The sequence below is a fragment of the Anabrus simplex genome, chromosome 5 (assembly GCF_040414725.1).
Source record: "Anabrus simplex isolate iqAnaSimp1 chromosome 5, ASM4041472v1, whole genome shotgun sequence".
Taxonomy (NCBI): Eukaryota; Metazoa; Arthropoda; class Insecta; order Orthoptera; family Tettigoniidae; genus Anabrus; species Anabrus simplex.
In genome coordinates this window covers 19370009-19397323 of record NC_090269.1, presented here as the reverse complement: position 1 = coordinate 19397323, position 27315 = coordinate 19370009, and the positions used below count along the sequence as shown (strand labels likewise).

The 27315-nt window shown below is 38.1% G+C and overlaps 1 protein-coding gene across 5 annotated transcripts in view; it reads left to right on the top strand.

The window, feature by feature from the left end:
* Window positions 1–27315, top strand: part of LOC136873679 (SET and MYND domain-containing protein 4) — an 85639-nt gene that overhangs the window by 22638 nt on the left and 35686 nt on the right. For all 5 annotated transcript variants that reach the window (XM_067146794.2, XM_067146792.2, XM_067146790.2 and 2 more), the window contains 2 exons: window positions 3965–4120; window positions 4232–4532. In XM_067146794.2, coding sequence (XP_067002895.2) covers window positions 3965–4120; window positions 4232–4532 — 457 coding nt within the window. The remainder of the gene's footprint in view (window positions 1–3964; window positions 4121–4231; window positions 4533–27315) is intronic.

The following is a 27315-nucleotide window of genomic DNA, read 5'->3' as shown; positions in this document are numbered from 1 at the left end:
TAGAAGTAGGTGCTCCATTTCAGAGACTCCTATGTGTGTCGGTGCGACGTAAAGCAAAATTGTAAAAAATATAATAATAATAAATGTGGAATTAATCTCCCTCTCTGTTGGTCTTTAACACATTGAAGACTGAGCAGATGAAGTTAGATCTTACACTGTGGACTGAGCATTTTAGTGCATTTTCCCATTTTTATACAAAAATAACTGGTAACCCTACTTACAATCACAAACCTATTTTGGATACAGCAACATTTAAGCTGCGCATGCATGCCTTGTTTTTCAAAATTGGAGCAAAACCACTAACTCTTCTTCTTCTTCTTTTATGACCACATAGGATCACTTTAGTCAGTCCATCATTCAGGTCTCTTTGAAGGGATTGTTCGGGCTTTGCAGTCCACCCAGTACTTCTTCAGGTGCACCGATCTTCGTGCCCTTTCCTCAGTTGAAAATATGCATGTTGTTGGTTTGTTTTGTTTTATAAATAAATTTTAAGAAACCTTTTTTTCTACTTTCAACCTTCGCTGATGATGTCATGATCTGGAGAGAAAATGAGGAACAAATACATTCGAGACTCAATGAATGGAAGGTTAAGTTCCAGGAGTTCAATCTAAAAATATGTGAACTCAAAACAGTAGTGATGGCAATAAACAGAGAGGGGGACGACCAGCGAACATCATGCTAGGAAACCATCCACTAGAAAGTGTGAAAATCTTAACATATCTCGGCAGTGTAATATCTCAAGATACACTAGCCACAAAGGAGGTGGCAAATAGAGTGCAGAAGAGCTCTCAGTTTTACCAGCAAGTATGAACACACCTCTGGGATCCCAAAGTACTAACAAAATCAAAGCTGATGTTGTTCAATCAATACTTCATACCAATCCTAACCTATGGTATTGAAACCTTCACCCTCACTAAGAAAGACTCATCAAGGTTGAAGGCATCTGAGATGATGTTCCTTAGGTCCACAATTCAAAAAACCAAGCTGGACAAGTTAAGGAATGATGTGGTTAGGACGGAAGCTGGGATTGTTACATCATTGTTAGATCGGGTCAGCATGTCCAGACTGAGGTGGTTTGGGCATGTAATGAGGATTGAGCCAACAAGAATCAGCATATGTTAACTTGGAAAGACATGTGGCAGGGAAACGGATGGTGGGAAGGCCAAGAACCCACTTAATGGACATCATAAAGATGGACATTGCAGATCGGGGAAGGACACTGGAGGACATCATTACCAACAGAACATGTATCAATAAGACAGAATGGAAGAGGCTCGCCAACAGTACCCGGGAAACTGGAACTGCAAAATGATGACGATGATTTTTTTAATTTTCACAGTGCATATTAAAAACATGAAAAGGTATGTATTCACACACACCATGATACATTTATAAAACACAACATATATACTAATCATTGAGAAATGAAAAAAATAGATTTGTACCGGGAGGTACACCTCTACGCCACAAGTTTAAATATTGCGCTAATAAGTACTCCTCTACAGGAGAAACTCTGAACTTTACAAAACTGGATCAACTCATTAGTTTCTCAGAACATGTCACTACAGTAAATTTTGTGATTACGAAGTTGTTGATACTGTGTGGAGTTCAACTTGTTTTGTTTTCCATTGATCAAGAAGTGTGGACATTCTCTTATAGGTGTCTACTAAAAAACTATGATTATGCACCCTGGTGCGAAGTTAAGAAACCTTTCGAAGAAATTTTGTATTCATAAGTTTTCTACTTACTAAATTTCATTCTTTCCTTTGTGGGTTGGCAATATTAATCTTTTCTTTCCGCCGGTTTTGAATTAAGCCAATCCAGAATTTCTGTAATTAATTTTTGACCAAACATGTATTTCTTCAACTTTGAGTGTATTTTCAAGACGGACTAATAAAGAAAGAGGGTGTGGCTTGAATCTTCCACGAGGGTATAAAACTGCTGATTTTCTTGTCTCTGGGCCACTCGAACAACATCTAGTGTAGTGTATGGAAGTGTAGCAGGAGGCGGGAAGCGCCTCTTTCATCCGGCAGCTTCTTTCACCTCTGCATTCCACGGGTATCCCCGTAACAAGATTAATTATGGAAATTGGCTTTAGTTGTCAGCCGCGCGAGACCCTGTGGCTATGAAGCTTCTTCGGTAGTAGCAACTTAGTATCATAATAGAATTAGGTTCTGATGATATGCTGCTACCTGGTACTTTTTGAATGAACTAAAAGCATTGCAGAATGTGTTCCAGCACTCTGCTAATGTTTGAAGTACGTGGAAGCGGTTATATAAGCACTAGAACTCAACAGCGTACGTCGCTCGTCCTCCGTGGAACATTACCATTGACATACGGCGCACGGCGCTCATCTTCAAAGTGTTAAAATATCAGTTTGATAAGAACAGTTGGTCCTTAGGAAATTATTGTACATCTTTAATTTAACAAAAGTTAACAAGAACTGAACTGTATTAAGGAAACAGATAGAGAACAACAACTTGCTAGGTAAGAATGCTGTTGTTAGCTCACACATAGATCAAAACATTGTACTGAACTTAGCTAGTTGGTATTTGGACTCGCATTTGGGAGATGGTAGTTCAAATCCCTCTGTCGACAGTCCTGATGATGGTTTCCCTTCACACCAGGCAAATGCCGGGGCTGTACCTTAATTAAGGCCACGGCCACTACCTTCCCCATCCTTGCATCGCCAAGAACCTTCTACATGTTAGTATGACGTAAAAACTACTAGCAAACAGAATTGTATTGATTTAATAAATTCTGTATAATCTTCATGAGTGCAAAGGATTAGCTCATGAGTGGGGAGAGATTTTATATTGGAGCAGTTATATGATGTTAAAGCGGGTGCTTCCCTGTACTTTCACCAACTTTGGAACCCCTGGTTACCGAGCAAGTTTGTCGTGCGGTTAGGGGTGCACAGCTGTGAGCTTGCCATTCAGGTGATAGTGGGTTTGAACCCTACTGTCGGCAGCCCTGAAGATGGTTTTCCATGGTTTCCCATTTTCACACCAGGCAAATGCTGGGGCTGTACCTTAATTAAGGCCACAGCCGGTTCCTTTTCATGCCATAAGACCTATCTGTGTCGGTGTGACGTAAAGCAAATAGTAAAAGAAAAAAAACCTGGTTGAAGATGGGGGTAAACATTTCATGACTTTGACAGTGTGATAAACATCAAAATGGTTTTACATATCAAAATGTTAAACAGACATATTTATTCTACTCATGAAGAATGTGTCATTTACAGTAAAAATCTTACTTTGATCTTATCGATCCAGAGTTCTCCTCCTTCATTATTGATCTTCAAACTGAGCATTCAAGAAATTTAAGTTCCAAGTTTCCCAAACATCTAAACTTAGCACACTTTTATAACTACCTGCCATGCTGATTTCCAGTAGTAAATCAGCCCTTAAAGCATATCATTCCCCACATCACACATAAATATCCCATCCCAAGTACCCCACCAGACACCAGGAACACCAGCAAGTCCTACTTCATACAAGTTGCACCTCAACTAACATTATTTGTCAGCTTAAGTGCAAGAGTACTAACACATTGGCTGTTCAGACCTACTAATCGTCCAGCACTGATCTTCTGCTTCTCTTTCATACCCAGGTCCATCATTGATAATATTTAGAGTCCTTGAACTTTACCCTGCATCCGTCACTAGCAAGTAGCTGGTCCTAACATCAGATAACTGCTCCTGTTTCCCATTCTCTTTACACCCCCCCTCTATTTCCCTCGCATTGTCCAGACACACAACAGTGTAAATAATGTAGGTAGCAATTCTTCTTCTGTCGTTCACCAGCAAAGGTTATACCAAACGTTTAGGGTAAATGTAATGCATTCTTACCTAATAAATCTCTGATCTTCATGTATTTCTTTGACTGAATGTAACTTGTGCTGATAACATTAGAAAAGGATCCTCGTTGCATTTTTTAAAACTAATGATTTTTTGGGGTTTCAGAGTTAATGAAGAAAAAGGAAGGCATGTAATTGCAAATAGAGATATTCAAATGGGTGACATACTCTTTGTTGAGAAACCATTTGCCTTTGTTGTGCTGCCTGATCAATATGGGAAACATTGTCATCACTGTGTCAAGGCAATTTTTGCAGCAATACCGTAAGTACTAATTGCTGCTGCTGCTGCTGCTTCTACTACTACTACTACTACTACTACTACTACTACTACTACTACTACTACTACTACTACTTGCTTATTCATTTGTTACAGGTGTCATGAATGTACTGAAGCATTATACTGCAGTGAAATGTGCAGAAAGGAATCTTGGACAGAGTATCATCAGTGGGAGTGCCATGGGGGACTTGAACTGTTACATTCTATAGGCATTGCTCATCTTGGACTTCGAGTTGTATTAAAAGCCGGTGGACTGGATAGAATCAGACATTGCATAAATGATATTACAATCGTAGACAATACATATGGAAAAAAAGATGATAATTACTATGCAGTATATCAGCTTATGCCACATCTGGAAGATATGCAGCCAGAGGATCGTTTGCAGTATGGTCTAGTATGCAGGAATTGTTTGTATTGAAATGGAATGACAAACTGTTTCTAGAGTTGTACACATTTATTAGGCTTCCATTATACTTATGGTAATAAGATTTCCTGCTCATTATCCGGCTCCATGGCTAAATGGTTACCATGATAGCTTTTGGTCTGGGGGGTCCCACGTTTGTTTCCTGACCGGGTCGGGGATTTTAACCTTAATTGGTTAATTCTGATGGTTCAGGGGCTGAGTGTGTGTCCCGTCTTCATCATTAGAAATCATCATAGGTAGGGCAGGCCGCCTATACGGCGTCAACTCGAAAGACCTGCACCAGGCCTCTTCGGAGGCCACACGCCATTATTTATTTATTTACCTGCTCATTACACAGTATTTTGTTTATGTTTGGGATTTACAGAGACTGCTTTTGGCATATTATGGTATATTTCTCATAAGATACTTCATCAGGACATGCCTTCACAAATAACTTCATAAAGCAGTAATCTGAAAAGAATTATTAAATGAATTTATGCTCCATATGAAGTATATTCATATATGTTTTCAAGGTTTAAATATTTTATTCTCTTGACTATTAGAACAAAACCGTTATTACACCATATAGAAATTGGAAGGATCTGGGTGGAAGCTCCAGTTACAACAAAGGCCCGGTTTATTCAACCTCAGTTAACATTTAACTGCCTGTTAAAATAATTTAACGGTGAACTTAACCAATTTACAAGTAACAACTCTCATTATTGTTCCGTATTGAAGATGACGTTAGGCATAGATATCAAGGATAATTTAATAAAAAACCACCTATTCAATACTTTCCACGTTTAATGTGGTTATTATCTACATGATTTTATGTAGACTTATTTGGTCAGGTACATGTTTCACCCATTATTTTGGGCATCTTCAGCCTGTAAACAACCTTTAGGTCAAGGTTTGGGACCTTTTTAACCAATATAAACATACCAATATATACACTATATACAACATATACATTATATACAATATATACAAACATAAGTCAATACAGTAAAGTTTTTTGGTCCTAATCTATCTAATATGGAAAATGTCCAAAACTAAAATGGATCTTCTTTTCGGTGAAGAGGATTGCATATCGGGGTTTATGTGACCCCTATATCATATTAAGTTCTTGACGTATCGTGTCTGGTGACAGGATGTGTCGTCAACAATAAGTGGAGATTTGAACTGATTGTAGGTTGGTCAAGATTGAAAATATAAATTTAAATTAAATGTGTTTTTAACTTGGCAGTTCTATTCTGGTTAACTTAAAATGTTCAAAACTAAAAATAAAATGAAACGGATCTTCTTTTTTCTTGAGAAGGGGTGATATTAAAACTGGAGCTTGTTTGACCCACGATTTTCATTTTCATGTTCTTGACGTAACTAATATTTAAATGTGTTGTCGTGCACAAGTGGAGATTCAAAAGCCGATTGTTGTAGGTAGACTGGTCAAAAACGTTGTGAATGAAACTGTTAGCGTCTTGACTTTGGGTCTCATGTAACGTCAAGGAATTGACAAGAGTACAATATTTAGCTGTTTCATAGTTTTAGGCTGCTGCTTAATTGGGAAGAAACATCCTAGACACTTGATACAGTCTTGTGTGAAAATTGTTCCCGTTGATGTGTTGCTTGGTCTTTGGGAGGGATCTTAAGAATATCTGTAATGAAGTAGAAAAATAATTTTGAATTAAAAATTTTTGAGCACGCGTTGTGATAAAATGTATTACATTAACACCTCTTAACTGTAAAATGACTTACTTGTTCAGTTAATACTAGATGGATCTGTCTGTTCCGGCAGCGCCTGTCTTATCACCATTTCTACTCCTGGTGTTGTACTGGTGCGGTAATGGAGGGGCGGGGCATGGAGGGCATGAGAGAAACGGGCCATCACTTTACATCCATAGAGAAAGATCTTACCATCATTAGAAGCATAGGTAAAGGGAAATTAATGAATGAACTGGAAAACCTACACATCTTTTTAGACCAAACCTACAAGAAAAATGAAAATCTCAATGACGTCAATGAAATTAAAAATCCTTTGTACGAATTAACACCTAGATTAATTAATATCGTGAATTCAGATCAAAACAAAATCCCTCAATTATTTAAATCTCCACACTCAGATGCTTCATCCATCATGCCAAAAGTTAAACCCGCCCATATTGCTTCTAGAAACTCCCCTCCAGCAACAGCACACACGCCCATAGACCAGCCTACCCCCACTCTCCCTCCATGCCCCGCCCCTCCATTACCGCACCAGTACAACACCAGGAGTAGAAATGGTGATAAGACAGGCGCTGCCGGAACAGACAGATCCATCTAGTATTAACTGAACAAGTAAGTCATTTTACAGTTAAGAGGTGTTAATTTAATACATTTTATCACAACGCGTGCTCAAAAATTTTTAATTCAAAATTATTTTTCTACTTCATTACAGATATTCTTAAGATCCCTCCCAAAGACCAAGCAACACATCAACAGGAACAATTTTCACACAAGACTGTATCAAGTGTCTAGGATGTTTCTTCCCAATTAAGCAGCAGCCTAAAACTATGAAACAGCTAAATATTGTACTCTTGTCAATTCCTTGACGTTACATGAGACCCAAAGTCAAGACGCTAACAGTTTCATTCACAACGTTTTTGACCAGTCTACCTACAACAATCGGCTTTTGAATCTCCACTTGTGCACGACAACACATTTAAATATTAGTTACGTCAAGAACATGAAAATGAAAATCGTGGGTCAAACTTGCTCCAGTTTTAATATCACCCCTTCTCAAGAAAAAAGAAGATCCGTTTCATTTTATTTTTAGTTTTGAACATTTTAAGTTAACCAGAATAGAACTGACAAGTTAGAAACACATTTAATTTAAATTTATATTTTCAATCTTGACCAACCTACAATCAGTTCAAATCTCCACTTATTGTTGACGACACATCCTGTCACCAGACACGATACGTCAAGAACTTAATATGATATAGGGGTCACATAAACCCCGATATGCAATCCTCTTCACCGAAAAGAAGATCCATTTTAGTTTTGGACATTTTCCATATTAGATAGATTAGGACCAAAAAACTTTACTGTATTGACTTATGTTTGTATATATTGTATATAATGTATATGTTGTATATAGTGTATATATTGGTATGTTTATATTGGTTAAAAAGGTCCCAAACCTTGACCTAAAGGTTGTTTACAGGCTGAAGATGCCCAAAATAATGGGTGAAACATGTACCTGACCAAATAAGTCTACATAAAATCATGTAGATAATAACCACATTAAACGTGGAAAGTATTGAATAGGTGGTTTTTTATTAAATTATCCTTGATATCTATGCCGAACTTAACCAAATCGTATGTTGGCTAATGTCAGTATGCACATTGAATTCGCTACAAACTTTCTGCCATGCGTCACATTTAGCTTTGAGCTCGGATCCATTAGATAGCTTACTTTCTATAATAGGTGTACAGTGTTCTGACCAGAAATTTTCGCCAACTGGGTGACAGGAATGAGCAGCCAGGCGGGGAATATAACAAAAAAAATCAATATGATCAAATTTCATTTTATACCTCTCAGGGTAGGTTTCATCAATGTGGATTAAACTTTAACCCTGAGTTATACGGTTTTAACTCTGAATTTGACTATTCATTCTGTTTCATTGACCCAGTGCATTAACAATAATATCAGACAGGTAAACATTAACTGCAAAATTGAACTATTTTAGTGTTATTGTCACGAACAAGACATAAGAGTATTTTGAACTTCTGTGTCCTACTGCTCGTTCATCATCATGTAACACCAAAACATTGATGGAGACTATCCTCACTGGGCGAGTTGGCCATGCGGTTGGGGCCGCGTAGCTGTGAGCTCGCATCCAGGAAATAGTGGGTTCGAAGCCCACTGTCGGCAGCCCTGAAGATGGTTTTCCATGGTTTCCCATTTTCACACCTGGCAAATGCTGGGGCTGTACCTTAATTAAGGCCACGGCCGCTTCCTTCCCATTCCTAGGCCATTGCCGTCCCATCGTCATGTCGGTGAATGTAAAGCAAATAGCAAAAAGAAAAAACTATCCTCATTTTTTTTGTATTGAAAGTCTGTTAAAAGGAGAACAATAAAACTTTGATTTCCACCTATTCAGTACATTAAAAGCAGTTATAAAATTAGGATCTCATCGTTATTTTATTGCTTAATTGTTAAAACATAGGACATGTTTCGTTCATATTTTGAACATCTTCAGCTATAAATATTCTTACAAGGTTAAATTGATAACATTGTTCTAGAACTTACACTTATAGTTTGCCATTAACAAACGTATCCATAAAGTGTTTATATATTACATCGTCTTATTGAAATTAATATGACTATTTATTGAGTTTGAAACTTTAAAATCTTATTCTAATATTTAAAATACAATATCTTTAGTTAGTCTCTGTATAAATACATTTACAATCTGTTAAATTGCTGAATGTCTTAAAATTATTTCTTGTATACACATTAAAACGTTGTGTTACAACTGGACGTAAACTTTTTCACGTGTTGTACCATATGGAATTGAAATCTTAATACACTCTCAAAACAGCTGTCATTTTAAGACCGTCTTCTTGGACTCTTATTATTGAAACTGCGCACACTTTATTGTTTATTACGATATTGTCGTGTTCAGAGAAGTCCCGCCTAACATCTTACGTGGTTTGTTTTAGTACAAAGGGAACTAGGAAAGTTTTGCAATACGCAAAAACGGTTGGCTGGACACCCCTGTTATGTTGAGGGATGAAAAGAGGGGTGAAAATCGGTCTAGAAGACAGCAAGATGCAACCTTCACACCAGTTGTTACCAAGCAGTGGGATTGAAAGCAAGTTAAGATGTCAGTGTGGTCTAAATGTGAATATCGCGCAATTATCCGCTACAATTTTGCTCGTGGATTAACTGTTGACCCTTGCCTGGAGGAAATGACTCCTGTTCTGGGGAAAGACTGTCCACATCAAACAACAATTTTCCGCTGGTACAAAGATTTCCAGAGGGGAAATTTTGGGGTTGAAGACGATTCTCGTTCTGGGCGACCGTCTGAATCTTTGACTGAGGAAAGCATTGAAGCTGTGAGGAAAATATTGCAGCAAGAGAGGCGGTTGACATATCGGCAGGTAGAAGAGACCCTCCACATCCCTGTACCAGCTATTCATTCAATTTTACACCACCTTCTCCTTGTTAGAAAGGTTTGTTCCCTTTGGGTGCCCCATTCACTTTCAGAGGAACAAACACGAGTGAAATGGTGCCGAAAAATGCTAAAACCGTTTGAAAATGGGACTTCGCGTGACGTCAATAGCATCGTTACAGGTGACAAATCTTGGCTTTATTAATACGATGTCCCAACAAATTCCCAGAACAAGGTGTGGCTGTTTGAAGGTGAGGGTACTCCTGTGACTGCGAAAGTCAAGGTCAGTGAAGAAAAGGATGATTGCAGTATTCTTCACTAAACGGAGCATCCTGACACGGGTTGTGCTAGAAACACAAAGGACAGTTACTGCGATGTGGTACAGTGAGACTTGTCTGCCTCAGGTCATCCAGGCTCTCAAGCAGCTCCGTCCAATGTCACGGCTCAACACTTGGCTCTTGCATCACGACAATGCTCTAGCACATCGTGCTAATTTAACATGGATTTTCTTGCCAGATCAGGGTTGACTGTGCTTGATCACCCTCCATACAGTCCTGATGTGACTTTGCACTCTTTCCAGAAGTGAAGATGAAGCTGAAAGGGCAGGGTTTTTCATCCGACAAGGAGCTTCTGGCAGCATGGGATCAAGAGTGTGAAAATGTAACCAAAGAAACGTGGCAGAGTTGGTTTAGTGACTGGTTTCGACTTATGGAGAAGTGTATTGAGTGTGTTGGATATTATTTTGAAAAGGTCTAAAGCGTTCACTCACATTTGCAAAACTTTCCTAGTGACCTGTGTATATTGTGCTCGTTTGTATGGTATAGCTACATAAAAAGAAGTCAGTAATGGCTGCATGTTTGAAGTAATTCTTGTTTTACTTCTGTAGTTATTTATATGGACCCTGCTGTGCTATATTTTTCTCAAGGAGCTTATGTGTATGAGGCTTAGCTAAGGTATGTCTTGGTGATGATTTGTGTCCTTTCATTTGATGCAGAAGTTTGGTGGTACTTACCTGGCATGCTGGGCGGAAGTGCTGTCTTTCTGCCCGGCACAACTCAGCCTATAATTGTTATAGTTCTGATGTTCCTTTCCGTTAATTTCATTATTTTTATCAACCTAGCAATGCATAATAGTGTAGGCTATAAGTTATATGTTTTAATTTAACCATTTTTAATTACACAGAGTAAAATTTTCACATAAAATTGGCACTGCATTGTGGTTTTCTTGTTGAAATGTATCTTTTTAACAAATATGCCACCTTTTTGAACTGTCCTTCCCCGTAATATTACTCGGCAAGAAATGAAAGTTTTCATTGCAATTTTCATTTTATCTGGATACAATACCGTTCCTTCGAAGAGATCATATTGGGAGGATGCATGTGATGCGCACCATTCTGTGGTGGCAAGTGCTATTCGGCAAAACAGGTTTCTTGAAATTTGCCGTTTCATTCACAGTGCTGATAACACAAACCCAAATTTCAACAACAAAATGTGGAAGTTGAAACCTCTGATTGACCTTCTACTTGCTCATTTCATAGAAAACTTTCAAGCCGAGGAGCACTTGTCATATGATGAGTGTATAGTGCCATATTTCTGGAAGCATTACTGAGGAAAACCTATTCATTCTGGTTTCAAGGTATGGTGTCTAAACACTCACCATGGATATCTTGTAGATTTTGAAATATTCCAAGGAAAAAATCCTAACGCAAATGCCCAGTATGAAGTAGAATTTGGGAAGTGCGCAGCCCCCCTTGTAACAATGCTGGATAATCTTCGACTGGATCTGAAAAATTTGCCCTTCAAATCATACTTTGACAATCTCTTCACTGGAATGGGATTGCTAACACATCTTGATGCACGGGGATACGGTGCTACAGGCACACTTCGAGAAATTCACATTCCTAAGGATTGTAATTGGAAATCTTCCACTACCATGAAGAAAGAAAAGCGGAGTACATATGATTACCTAAAGAGCTTGGAAGAAGGTATTCAGCATTGGGTGGATAATTCAGTAGTAACTGTAGCATCTACAGGTTATGGAGTGCACCCTAAAAAACAGGTATCTCGTTATGTGAAAGAAAAAGGACAGGCTAGAGGTGGAAAAGTCTGAGTGTCTCAGCCATACATGATTACTCAATACAATATACGTATGGGAGGTACTGATCGTATGGGTCGTAACTTGACAGATGCGCGAATCGGAATGCATGGCAGCTGAAACACATGTCTGAAGAAAGCATTTCCAACCTTGATTTTCGACGAGCAATTTTCCAGACTTACCTCACATGCTACAAAGCTGCTTCTTTGTTCAGCAGATCTCATTGTTTTGGACATGATGCAGTGCAGGAACTTCGGTATGATGGAATGCATCACTGGCCTTCCACAATTCCAGGCGCAAAGAGAAGAAGATGCGCATCCGAAAATTGCCTTCCTAGGCCTAGAACCCAGTGTACCAAGTGCAATGTAGCTTTATGTGTAGACTGTTTTACTGATTATCATATGCACAAAGGTAATAAGTAGTGTGTACTTGCCTTTCAGAACATCACCGTTAGTTCAGTACTCATATGAACAGGTGACTTACCTTTGCTATAATTTCTCATAAAGACTGATTGCCTCACGATGTAATAAGTGATTTGGGTAGCTTGTGAGATTCTAGTATTATTTAAAATGAAATTCATTTTCTCATCAAATTAACAACTCAGGTCATTTACAACCCCTATAAAATCGTCCCTAACACCAAAAGTCAAACATCTAGGTATTTTTAATAGTTTGGGAACAAAATTATTTTTGTAATATATGCAAATGTTGAAGAAAAACTTGTATACTGATCATTTACAAAAGAAAGTATTGAATGAAAGCATATCAGTAAGCCAAATGCGGAATAACATCCAAATTCCCATATATGAAACAAAAGACAACACCACCGCCCAGCGTGCCATATATGGCAGGGGCCTTTTCTCGGAAGTTACATGCCAAATAAATAAAATTAAAGCTTTTCCGGGATCTTCATATGCACATTAACCAACGTTAAAAGTTACAAGTTGATTCTCAAAAAATAAAATCTTGGGCGGATCCAGGTTAAACAGGTATAAGTGTGGTAAAGAGAGTTTGTGAAATAAAGTTAAAAGAGAAAGTTCATAGAAAGAAAGTTTAAAGACTTAGGCTGCTCGTCCACTGGAAGCGACTACGCGCGATTACGTGATGAGGCGATTACAGGCGATTTTGATCAAGCGACTACACGTGACTGGAGTCGTCCACTAGAGGCGACTACGCGCGGCTGTCAGTTGGCATCTGTACTCCGTACAGGTCTGTGTGTGTTTCCGTTTGTCAAGTTATTAAACGTATTAAATAGTATGTGAGATGGATGATGATGATTTAGTTTACATTCTGGAGAGTCCCTACCTGACGAGGCGTCGGAGGAAAAATCGCAAATGAAGACATCGGTGCTGGGTAAACCCAATACTAGCTAAAAGGAAGCCAATGGGAGAATTCCATCATCTGCACAATGATTTGGACAAAGACCCCCAGAAGTTCTTTGATTATCGGATGCGTCCAGAAACGTTTCACTATATTTTGAATGCAATAGAGCCCAAAATAGCCAAAACGTCAAACTTCAGGGAGACAATAACACCTCAGGAACGTTTAACTGTGACTCTAAGGTAAGTGATATGAATAGTTATTAAAAAGTGTTGATATTTATTTTTGCTTTTTATTTTATTTATATTTATTAAAGAATCAAATATCGAATTAAGTATGCAATTTAATTTATCAGTGTAACATACAAAAACGAGAGAAAAAGCACACAATCTATAAGAAAAAAGTAAAAAGGGTTAAACAGAAATATGAAACCTTTAAATCTAATTTGAAAAGTCTCTGTTGTTTTCAATCATACTCTCTTTTTAGTTTGTTGTACCTCCACAACACATATCACTTTAAACACTTTAACACGAAGTCTGTTATGATGCACCGGAAAAGTTGCCAAACAATTGCCGTAAGCCCACATCTACGGAGCCGGATCCCACTTGGAGAGTGTCGTTGGGTGAGCTTGTTTCGGGTATTGGTTCAATGGTCCAGGACGACGGGGATGGTGTGTATGTATGCGGAGATCGCGTGTGCAGAGAAGTGTTACGTAATTCATCCTCATCTATAAAAACTTGCTGGAGTTTATTTCTCACAGTGAGTTTGCGATTCTCAGGAACCTTCTTCATATATGGAAGGAGGCTTACCAAAAATTGGTAATCGCTGTCGTCCTTAACGGCTTTACTTTCAACAAGTAACTGTAATTTCGCTCTCTCTATTTCAAGGAACTTCTCGTCGTTGTCATCAAGTTTCTTATCATTCGCTTTCCTGCGCTTCCTCTGTTTGATGTTGGCTGTTGAAGGCCCCGGTTTTGGTTGTTCAGCAGATAAGCTACGCTGCTCCGGATCAATTCCAGTTTGTTTCTTGTGAAGTAGGTGTTTGATCGTCTTCTTCTTCAAGAGACGGTGAAGCAAAATCGTCTACATCTTTGAGGGTGTCATTTTTCCCAGGCGAAGCCACTTGTTATGGAGACCCAATGTTTCCTTTGAGATCTCTTTGTTCCAGTATATCGTGCAGGAACAACATTTGATTGAAGAACGGCCAAGAAGAGGAACGATCTTCCGGTGCTTCATCTCCAGACTTGTAGGCCTTTCTGTACTCTCGCCGAAATGTATCACGGAGCCCCTTCCATTTCTTCTTTACCTCTGCCACTAAAAAAAAACAAAGAGAAACAGGACCATTTTTGGTCAATGCGCTGATAAACACATAAATACAATTTTCATTCTATTCTTGATTATTTTCTATTATCGACATGTAATCACTATTTTTATATTAGAACAGGTTTAAATGGAATAGTGATGAGTAATGTTTTCATGGGAAGTACAACTGGGCAACCTCCGTCTATTTAAATGGACCATTTATTTATTTATTTATTTATTTATTTATTTATTTATTTATTTATTTATTTATTTATTTATTATTTATTTATTTATTTATTTATTTTTACTCGTTGATAACAAACAATATGCTTTTCCCATTCAGGGATTGCCATAAGACAAGAACTACAAACACCAATAACTGCATTAATTTGTATGTTTTATCCTATGTATGTTAGTTATTTACTACTAATTATGTGTACACTATTTCAATGGTGTAATAACTATGAATAATTTTGTTATAGTTTCTATAAATTTAGGTAGCCTTATCTTAGTCTGATTAGATGCAAGAGAAGGGTATGTGACCTTAATTTTTACAGAAAAAATAAATTATTTATCAGGTAAATATGTTGTTATATTTTTATATAATGTATATTTATTTATTTTTTGTTACAGGTACTTGGCAACAGGATCTTCATTCAAAACATTGGGTTATTCATTTAGAATCTCAGATGTAACGGTGGGCAGAATAGTTCTAGAAACATGCAAGGTGATTTGGGAACAGTTAGTCGCTGCACATATGCCATTCCCCCCTACAGATGACCAACTGAAATCCACGGTGGGACGGTTTTGGAGTAAGTGGAAATTCCCGAATTGTGTTGGCTGCATCGATGGGAAACACGTCCGCATACGAAATCCATATAATGCCGGCAGCATGTACAGAAATTACAAACAGTACTTCTCCATTGTGTTACAAGGCGTTGCTGGGCCCGATTACAAATTCATTACTATTGACGTGGGCGCGTACGGTAAAGAGATTGACGGTGGTATTTTTTCCAATTCCAAACTTTACGGAACTTGAAAGAGGTGAGCTACGCAATCAACAGCTTGCTCCACTTCCTGGAACGAATATTAAAGTTCCACATGTTCTTTTGGCGGATGAAGCGTATCCACTGAAAACGTACTTGATGAGACCATTTCCAGCATCACAACTAGGGCCATCACAAGGAGTTTTTAATAGACGTCTTTGCAAAGCACGACAAGTTATAGAGTGTGCATTTGGTATTATCAGCGCCAAGTGGCGAATACTGCAGAAATGTATTGAGGTTGAGCCCGATTTCGTCGTTGCGATTATTAAGTGTATATGCTTGCTGCATAATATTGTCATCGATAAAGAAGGTGAACAACAAGCTGTGACAGTATTACATCAACAGTCGCAATCGGAAACCAGTGGTGCACCCACCAGATTTGCTTCACTAGGCGAAATAGAAGTGTTACCACTGCTTATGTGATCAGAGACAAATTTGTAGCGTACTTTTGTGAACACGAACCGAATAATTGAAAATGTTTAGGTAATGTTACTACTTAAATTTGCTTTTTTCATTTCTTTTTCATTTCATTTTATATTACAACAGAAACTGCATATGTTCCCGTATTGAAATTATAAAAATAATATAAATAATGATAAAGTTATTTGTTTTATGTACCACTAACTACATTTTTATGGTTTTTGGAGACGCCGATGTACAGGAATTTGTCCTGCACGAGTTCTTTTACGTGCCAGTAAATCTACCAACACGAGGCTGACGTATTTGAGCACCTTGAAATCAGTGGCGGTTCGTGCATGAAGGGTTTTCGGGCGCCACTCCGCCGCCTTTTAGAAACATTTAACGTTATTTCACTCTGTAAATTATTACACTTTAAAATGTACCTAGGCTTTTTTCCCCACGTCTTATATTAATTGTTGTTAGAGGTTCATTCCAAAACATTTTACAAAACAATGAATTCCATTATACTGACTATTCAATCAATTCACTTCTATAAAGAAGCTAAAATAAAGATTCAGAACATAACCGCAACGTGACGGCACTATTTGTAAGGTGGTCAAATTGTTAAATACGTGGCCATACTTTGAAATTTGAGCAAGGAGATAGAAGTTAGGGAGTGCACTGTTTATTTGTTTTCAAGAATGTTGTTATTATCAGTTGTGATTGTGATCAGTGAAACAGTGCAGTGCTATAATAGTCGGAATTGCATTAGCTGTTAGCCTGTTCATTACTGTGTGTTCATAAATGCCATTGTAGTGTACCTAATAAATTAATTAATTAATGTAGTGAAAGCAGATTTATATTCAGCCGGTGTCATCGGATTATTGTTATTATTATTCATATAAAAGTATCGTGGTGTTGGTCAGTGAAAACAGGACCGATTGGGGAGGGGAAATAGATGACAACACAGCCCTGCCAGAGTAAAATGTCACGAACCGCCACTGCTTGAAATACCACAGGAATGAGCCAGGATCGAACCTGTCAAGTTGGACTCAGAAGGCCAGCGCTCTACAGTCTGAGCTATTCAGTCCAGCATATTATATAAATTAAATAAATGAAATAAATAAATAAATACATAAATAAATAATTTAATTAGAGTACTTACCATTATCAACGCCCACTTCCTCTGCAACCTTCGACCATAGTTTGCGTTGTATATCTCGAGAATGATAGCGTTTATCTTTCATATTCCATAGTGGTGTTCTTTCAAAAACCGCACTTATCAACTTTTCACTATCTACATCCATGACAAATGTAGTAATGATAAAAATAATGTTGCATATGACGACGGCAGACAACCAGATGCTTGCAAGAACCGTGGAGTACAGGCGACTACACACGGCAAATCCCATTCGAGTGGGATCCATCGCTTGTCGCCTGTTATCGCCTATAATCGCGTGAGTCGGCCGCTCGAGATCGCTTGCAGTGGACGCGGTTCCATTACAATCTTCGCTTTGGGATCAGTCGCGCTATTACGCACGTAGTCGCCTGATCTCGTAATCGCGCGTAGTCGCTTCCAGTGGACGAGCAGCCTTAAGGGAGTAAAGTGAGAATGAATTTGAGGAGTGTGTGTGAGAGATAAGTAAAATTTTTGGAGATAAGCATTTGTACACGTAGAGTTGATTAGTGCGGTTAACCCCTCATCACCGACCTCTATATGTGGTATAGACCCCCTTTCTTCCGTAGCTGCCGACCTCTATACGTGGTATAGACCCATACATGGTTTCGTATTTACGGCTATAGCACGAAGAGTTTTGGTGTTCTGGATATGCAAATTGTTTTGTTTCCAAAAAGACATTTTCGGGTTTATCAGTGTTCTAAATAAGAATTGAAAATTGTTAAAGTGTAGTTGCTTTTGCAAGGATAAGTATTTGTCAATTATGTCTGAGCACCAATCCCTGCTTTTTTAATAGTCCGTTTGCTTCATTCTTTCCCACAGAATAAAATAAAGAAATGATGATCTGAGAAGTTTTTCTTTTCGTGTGATGTTCTTTGCTCTAATTTAGTATTAAGAGTGCGGTTTATTTATTATATTTGTCTTTATTTCTCAGCTTGTAGTCTTTTCGTAACTCTCCACGAGTGCTCTGTGTAGCCATCAGTTAGTGCTGCTTTCTGTCATACGACACGAGAAGCAGTTGTGCATGGTATATATCTCGTTTGAAAGACGATGTATCGACCTTTTAATCTGAAATATGTATCGAGTTGGTTTGATTCGTCATAAATGTTATTCCCCTCATTCAGTTTCGTCGTGCCGCTTTTGGTCCTGCTGCAGCTTCATCAGCTTGTGTGACTACTTATTCTCTTTGTGTGTGACGCACCGCGCTCAATGGCTAGCTCCTGCTGAGAGTAACGTGCTTGAAATATTGTATAATTCAAATGAAAGTTTAGTCAGAAGTAGTAGTGGCAGTATTAGCAGTAGTGATAATGAAATAGATGATGTGGCTGTGGCCGATGCAGTGGTAAATGATGAGAGTGACGATGAGGAGGAACCATTACTTGGAAATTTCGTGTAGGAGACTATAGATACGCATACAGGTCAAAGGGAAGTTTTCAACAGTGAATTATGATTCCTAGATTCTCCAGTAATATTTAGACAAGTCACAGCGACAAACATTGAGCAGTTATCTTATCAGTTTCAGCTGATGGAAGGTTTGTTTACGTAGTACAAAATACGCTTCTCGGGCGGGAAATGAAATATTTAAGGCCGGCGCGCATCAGATAATACAGTTCCAAGGTTGCAGGAAATACGTTTTATCAGAAAATTAGCACCCAAGAGTGAGAAATCCAAACCTCAGAGACGTTGTATCGCGTGTTCAAAACACGGTGAAAAGAAGACATCGGTGTACTGCTGCCAGGAGTGTGCCTTGGGTCTCTGTCTCGAAGAGTGCTTCAAACTCTATCACACGGAACTAAATTACTAAGGAAATGTGAAACAATTATGTAATTATCTTTATGTACATAGTTCTACCATAAGGAATTCCAAATTTCGTGAATATCGGGCTTCTCTTATACTAGTAGTAACGCTTTAAGTGAATCAATGTATTTCAGTCGCGCGTAGTTGAAATCTCATCCGGCTGCGGGGTAGGAAGCTCTTTAAACGGCTGCGACGCTGAGGGGTTATGTAGGAAAAGTATGGTTATAAGTGTATGTGAGGTGTGAGTGAAAATTAGTTAAGTTAATGACGAAAAGTGAGTAGGTTTTGTTATATTTGATTGTTAAATGTAAAGTTACATGGTGAATGTGAAAGGTGTGTGAAGTGTAAATATGAATAGGGAAGTAGCAAGATATTGTAATTTGGAAGGTGCAAGTAAAAAAGACAGGTCATGTTTATAATGGTATGGCAAGACATAGACGTATTATTGAAATAGTAGTAGTTTCTAGTACTCAACATGACTCAATTGTTGACTCACAAGTGATCTAAAATGTACGTGGAAGTAGGTTAGTGCATAAGTAATATTAAGAATTGCTAAGGCAGTAGGTGAATACGGCGATTGGGTAACAAGAATGAAGGCACGTGTACTGCGGTTAACAGATTGCTAAATAAGTGGAGCTGGAATGCAGTATTATGCTAAGGATGAAATGTTGATTTCAAGAGGTCTGAATAATATAGGGCAAATCTGAAGGTCATGAGTAAATAACTGTATGTAAGAATTGAGGTAGAGGGTTTAGAATAAGTTAGTCATCGGGTGGGGGGGGCTCACATGAGGATTGGTTTCTGCCCTTGTGAGCGTCCACATAGTAGACTTTGTATATATTTTTATTATTAATTTTTTTTTTTTTGGAAAGGGGGGGAGGGAGGGAACAACACAAGGGAGGGATAGGGCGGGCTTATCCCAAAGACTGGTGACAAAGGTGAATAGATGGAGGTCGAGAGGGAGAGAGAAAGAGGGTGCCTGTAATCAAACGGTATGGTGTGGATATAGCTTTGTCAACTGTGTAGAGAGCCAGATGTGCCATTCCAGGGGGGACGGCACGACCGGTCAGTAAGATAGTTATAAGGGTGGTGCTCACATGTGGATAAGTTTCCCGCCCATGTGAACGTCCACCTGGTAGATTTAGTTTATTTTTATGTTTTAAGGGTAGTGCTTGCTTGTGGCCTGGTTATCCGCCCATGTGAGTGTCCACATTGTAGACTTAGTTTATTTTTATTTTGCGTCCACATGGTAGATTTAGTCCTTTTTATTAAATTTTTTTCTCTTTGTAATGGGAACATATATTTGGGCCGAAAGCCTGTAATGTTCTTCAATAAATACTATACTAAATACTATTAACAAATGCTATTACATGGCCCAATTAGTTAGTCTCAGAGGCCATCAAAGCATCCTCGTTTCTATGACATGGAGATATTGTTCATGTTTTTTTGTGACTGGCCAGCACTCCACTCTGTATAGTGCTAATGGGCGAGCAACCATTCTATAAACCTTTGATCGTAAGAACAATGGGATCTTCTGGTTGAAAAGGACTCCTGTAACTTGGCGCCACTTCATCCAGGCTGTATTTGCTCTGTTCCTTGCATCTAGCAGTGTATCACAATTTGAAACAGTGACTGACCCCCAAATATTCAAACTGATATGTTTTAGGAAGATCAACGTTGTCTATGTTAATGGACCCATTTCTTTGTTCTCCACACACCAAGTGCTCCATTTTCCTGACGTTAATTCGCAGTCTGTATTCACCCAAGTGACTTTTCAAACATTGGACTAGCTGTTGTCGTTCTTGCCGAGATTCACAGAAGGCCATGATATCGTCGGCATAAGCTAGAGTTCAAGGATGTGGTGTCTGCAACTCTGCAGTGATAGGGCCAATTGCAGAAACGGTATTTAGACGATGTCTACGGTTAAACAATGCCTAAGCATGGCTGCCGCATTGCAGAGACGTTATTTATCACTTAGACACTGTCTAAAACCTATGTTCAACCGGTCATGTTTAAACACTGCCGAGAGCACTGTTTAACCTCAAATGAGAGGAGTGAATTACACTCGGAGGTTATGTACCATGAAATATGTAATTTGTATCATCACGTTGAGATGATTCCGCAAAGAAAGGTTAGTCCGACGGCCTCTCTGTGGGTCGCCCGCTGCTAAATCGTAGCAATTCGTTTGACATGTACGGGGAAATAATCATAAAATAAGGTTTCGCTTTACGAGAGACTTGTTTCTTGAGACTGACGAAGTGACAGTCTGGTAACTGTTAACTTGAATACAATTGTTGGCAACCGATATAATTTATTATGTACATGGGGTAATTTCCATGGAATTATAGGTCATTTCGGCTACATACATATCAGAAGTACATGTCCCGATCATCTGAGGGCTGTCACATACATCAACCGGGAGAGGTTCACTTATATTTACTGCCAAGTAAACACACACAACAGTGAAAACTTTTTCGGCAACTATCAGATAGGAAAAGGCAAGTGGTTGTGATTATTGTTTAAAGAAGACTGGGGAAGAAGAGCCGTGGCCATAATAACAGCCCTAGTATTTGCCTGGTGTAAAAATAGGGAAACTAAGGAAAACGGTCTTCACTGCTGCCGATGATGCGTTTCGAACCTACGATCTCCAGAATGCAAGCTACATCTATATGACCCGTACAACACACTCGGTTACACATTACTATTGCTTCATCTTCCCTTCGTCAAAGCTACTGTATTTATGAGTAGATTACACTCACTGTAACAATGCTATAATGAAAGCTTTAGTGTCGTTAATATTATGAGATTTAATTTCCACCTAAAGCGATACTCTTATCTGTGGGCAAGTCATGCTCAGCCATATTTGAGTAATGTGTAGGAAGACAAACAGCTGACTGGCGTTCGGCGCGCTCACCGATGATTTTCATTGGTTGCGACAAGCAAAGAGTTGCATGAAAGATACTTCTGTCCCCATTTTCAAACCAAAATTGAAACTTTAAGGGATGTCTAGTTAAACATCAACTGAACATTGTTTATGCAATGGAAGATCGTGAATGATTTAGACGTTGTTCAGGTAGACAATGTCTAAGACATAAAACTAGTAATCGTTTCTGCAATCGGCCCATGGTGTCCAGACATAGGATGAACAAAAGCGAAGACAAAGCCGATCTCTGATGCATGCCAACTTGGATATTAAATGGTGCAGAGATTCCTGCAGTTCATCAGACATAGCTTGTGACATTCCGACACGGGAGCTGCATGTGATACATATTCTTATAATTTTATTAAATACCACCTATTCAATACATAATAAGTTAATATGGAACATACTTTGCTCCTTTTTGTGAGCATCATCAGCCAATTAACATTTACCCAAGGTTTAATAAGATTGTGAACATATTCTGTTGAGCTAAAATATCCTTTGTAAACATGAGTGACAAATCTTATGATATTTTACAAGTCATATAACAATAAAAATTATGTCCTTAAGTTAATTCTTAGTATTAACATTGTCCTTTAAAATTAATGAAAGTCATCTGTTGAACATCCTTTTAAAATCATTTTTAAAAACCATTTGAGATCTGGCTAATTGTATTGATTCAGTATTACTTGAATTGTGTAATTGTTATTGAACCTTCGTTAACAATATTAACAATTTTATGCCATTTATAATTGCCTATATTATGAACACTTATCTTCTGAACGAACTTGTTGGTAAAATGAAAACATTCTAATGGGACGTAGAATTTGAATGAACACCGTATGTTTCCGAATTGAGCTTGTTGATATATTCTTCCTGCTGCTGCGTAATTGTCCAATGTTACTCACAGCCTCTTGAGAACTACTTGTTGTTCTGTTTGCTGTGAGTAACACTAGACAATTATGCAGCAGCAGGAAGAATATATCAACAAGCTTAATTTGGAAACATACGGTGTTCATTCAAATTCTACGTCACATTAGGATGTTTTCATTTTACCAACAAGTTCGTTCAGACACAATACTGATGTATTGACAATATAGGATTAATGCCAATACATTTTGTACAAGTGTTACTCCAGAAACATCGAGAACAAGATAAGTGTTCATAATATAGGCAATTATCGACTGCATAAAATTGTTAATATAGTTAACGAAGGTTCAATAACAATTAAACCATTCATGTAATGCTGAATCAATACAATTAGCCAGATCTTAAATGGTTTTTTATAATAATTTGAAAAGATGTTCAACAGATGAGTTTCATCAATACATTTAAAGGACAATGTTAACACTAATATTTTAGACGAATGTGTTTTAACTTAGACATAATTTTTATTGTTATATGATTTGTAAAATATTATAAGATTTGTCACTCATGTTTCAGTTCAATAGAATATTTTCATGATTTACCTTGGGTAAATGTTAATTGGCTGATAATACTCACAAAAAAGGAGCATAATATGTACCAAATAAACAATTTAATAAAGATGTAAGTCCTTATTAGCTTATTATGTATTGAATAGGTGGTATTTAATAAAATTATAAGTATTTGTGTCACAAGTAGATCTTCAATATGGACAAAAATTGAAATTTATAACCTGCAACGGGAGCTGCATCCATCGAAGATGAACTTCTGGTACACTGTGCAACATGAGTGCATACCACATAAGATCGTGAAGCACTCTGTCAAATGGCTTTTCAAGATCCAGGAATGCCATGTGGTACAGCTTCCATTTCTCTTGATGGCATTCCACTAGGAGGCATGCAGAATGTATAGTGTCGACCGTTCCTCTACCTTTTAAAAAAACCATATTGGTTCGGAACGACATCAACAATATCACAAAGTCACGCGTCCAGTACGTGTTCAGAAATCTTCATGCTGTAGTGTGCCAAAGTCAGTGGATTGGTGTACAACTGGAGCAGTCTCTAACATCACCTTTACCTTTCCATACTGGAACTGCAATGTTAATTAGCCAGTTAGGAAGGGCTTCACATTCATTAGTGATTTTATTGAATAGATCTGCCAGAACTGAGCTGCCTCAGGCCCAAGCATTTTCCATGCTTCAGTCAGAAGATCGCCTTGTCCGGTCACCTTTCCATTTTTCATTTTGTTGATAACAGTGGCAACTTATTTAGCAGTGATGACTGGGGCTGGTCCTAGCACAGTTTCCACCGTTAGTATTGGTGGATGCGGAAATTATTTGTTGCAGATGGTCTCAGAATGCCTCTTCCAATGACTAAGGATATCAGCTGGGCTTTTCAATAGTTTCTGGTTTTCATCCTTTATGGTAATGACATGTTCAATATCCTGTGCAGAGTGATGGCGATTCCTTGCTAGCTGATACATGTTTCTAGCATTGTCTGGTGTGTCCAGCTGATCCTAGATAGCCTTGTAGAGCACGCTCTTTTGTAGCCATGAAACCTACATATATAAATGGGTATTCTTATGTGCCAAGAGTCAATGTACAAGATGACACGCCCGTGGCAACATGTCTTCTGTGACGATAAAATATTTCAAGATTTATACGCAGATCCATTATCTGATGTGCCACGTGGATGACAGGCCTAGAGAATTCTCATAGTTTCTCAGCCGAGGATTCTTGTTTTTATGCATGTTGTATTTCCTTGATTATTGCTACAATTTGGTGGCAAAATTCTAAGTTCAAACTGTGTAGTCATGGAATATAGAGAGTATGATAGCTATCGCTGCATGTTTCTTTCTTTAAACCTTCATGTAATTAAAAAAAATAATATTGAAAATGTAGAGCTATTCCCCGGAGCTTCAGAGCGGAGGTTAACATGGTGCTGCACATTCATTTGTTGACAGATAGTGATATTTGTGATTAATTATGTGTAGACCAGTTATCAGATGTGCCAAGTGACAGTAAGGTGAATATTTCTAATCATGAATGGCTAACACTAAACTGGGAGTAACTGTAAAGAAAAATCCTTACATGCTTGAATACAGTAAGCGCATGAAATGTGCAGACAGGGCAAATTAGTATCTTTCCTGCTACAATGTGCTGAGAAAGACTGTTAAATGGAGCCACAAAGGACACTGCTTTGAAAGATATCACACCAAACAGACTACTAAGCAACCTGGTGAGTAAGTTGATATCTTGAATACTTCTAGAGTTACAGTAGTTTGAGTGCAGAAGTGTAATTTTTTTCTTTGAGGCTTGAACAATCAGGTCAGCATGGGGTAGCAGTCTCCGTTTGGGGCCCATCCTCAGGGTCTTAAGACAGAATAGTGGAATGCTGGAAACGATAATTATGATCTTGATGTCCTTTTCTTTTTACAGAGTAACTTTAATGACCCTGTCACAGAATATTATTATATTTGTGAAGTAATCAGGTTTCCTCTAATGAAAAGTTTAAACCTTTTATCAGTACCTGGGGCATCATTGTCTTTGTAGTTACAATTTGCATTTTACATGTAGATTCTTTAACATATACAGGGTGGTCGGAAACAATGTGAACCGGGTATATGAGCGTACAAGGGTTGGACATACTGATAAATAATTTAAAAAATATAATTCGATATCTCATGCCATTATAATTTTATCAGCTACTAAATTTAGCCGATCAGATCATTTTGCGGGCGAATGTAAATATAAATGTGCTTTTCGAGTCGTTGTTGCTCAATCTGGACGTGGATTAAGACCGGCTTGAAAGCCATGCAGAGAAATTGGCGTCAAATACCAAAACACCGGGGGTTACAGCGTACTTGCTATAGCATGTTCCTGTCAGCTCAGAGATCTGTGTTGAAATCTCTCCCCTGGCAAAGTTGTTTTTCTTTGATTGGTGCTTTCAAGCTGGTCTTCAGCTACTTACAGATTTAACAACACTGCCTCGCAAAGCCCATTTGGATTCACTCGCAAAGTGATCTGATTGGCTAAGTTCAGCAGCTGATAAAATGACAATGGTGCAAGATATCAAATTATTTCTTTCAAATCATTTATCAATATGACCAACCCTCTAAAACAGTGGTATTCAAAGTGTGGTACACATGCCACTAGGGGTACGCGGTTTTGTCTCAAGGGGTCGAGTTTATTGTAGCTTCTCTTTCCAGTGAGCAGTTCAAAAAAAAAAAGAGTTGAGGCTGCTCATTTTCAATAAAATCTTGGTTTGATTTAGTGTTTTTGTCTATCAATATACAGAGTCCCCTTTCCAAACTATTCATTCTAAAATGTGTCCATTTGTACCTCCCACTGACTACATTTCTCTTTTTAAAATTTTTTGTTTCATTCATTTCCATTTTTTTCAGTACCAGTTTATATAGAACAAAATAGTAATTGTTGCATATAACGTTGCTGGGCAATGAAAACCTAGTGATTGTACTCAAGAGAAAACCACTTTTCACCATCTGTCTTGTGAAGGCTTGCCGCATTGCCTGAAAAGGGAACAGAAGACTCCAATGTTCGAATAAGTGGGCTATCCTTAAGCACAGTTCTCCAGCCATTGTTGAACGCTCAGTTTTGGAATTCTTCTATAAACTTTACTCCGAAGGAGTTACGAGGTTTCCTTCGCCCAGCAATGATTATATTTATTTACATAGTTTACGCCCACATTGGAGCACCTAAATCAAACCCAAATACATTTACGTTAACAAAGAATTAACTGAAGATTTAGCTTGCATCATCTTCTTCCTTTCCCAAAACCTCTTTATTCTGGCTGACCTAGCTACCCTTTCTTCATCAGATATGACATATTGTTTGTGTTGTACAGTTTTTAATGACAATCTTATTTGTTTGTTCTTGGGAATCCTTTTTTCTTCTCTATTTTCAATTTGCTTCATTGTAATATTCAGCTCTTCTAAATCATTCTGAACTTCTTTAAACCAATTATTTTTTGTTTTACTTTTCCAAAAGTAATTAAATAGTTGTTTTCAATGATTATATACAATACATTATTGTTATTATTGGAGAACAGGGTGGTGTGGCATCTTAGTTGCTTGCCTGTCATCCCGACAACCGTGGTTTGATTCCTGGTATTGCTGAGGTGAGATTTTCAGTGGAAAATTCTGTGATGACAGGAAGGGCATGTGACCTGTGGAAGATTATGATGATGATAATTGATATTATTTGCATCCAGCAACAATCATTTCTTATTTCTGGTATAATCACAATATACTCATACTTCGGGGGTTTGAAGGTAAAACAATTGGATGTTGGGGGGTACACCAACCAAAAAGTTTGAATACCACTGGTCTAAAACTCATATACCCGATTCAATTGTTTCTGACCACTCTGTATTTTGTCCTTAACATAAGGGTTCATTTTAAGTGTTTTCCAAACGGGCCATGGTAGTGTTCCGTAAGTTGGAGCTCCCTTCTCTCGTTTACCAGTCAGTCATTGTACTCTCTTATTGTCAGTATATCTGTTCATATACCGATTGAGTGGCTGCACGGTTTGGGTTACATTGTTGTCAGCTTGCATTTGGGAGATGGTGGATTAGAACCCCACTCACTGTCAGCAACCTTGAAGATGGTTTTCCATGGTTGGCC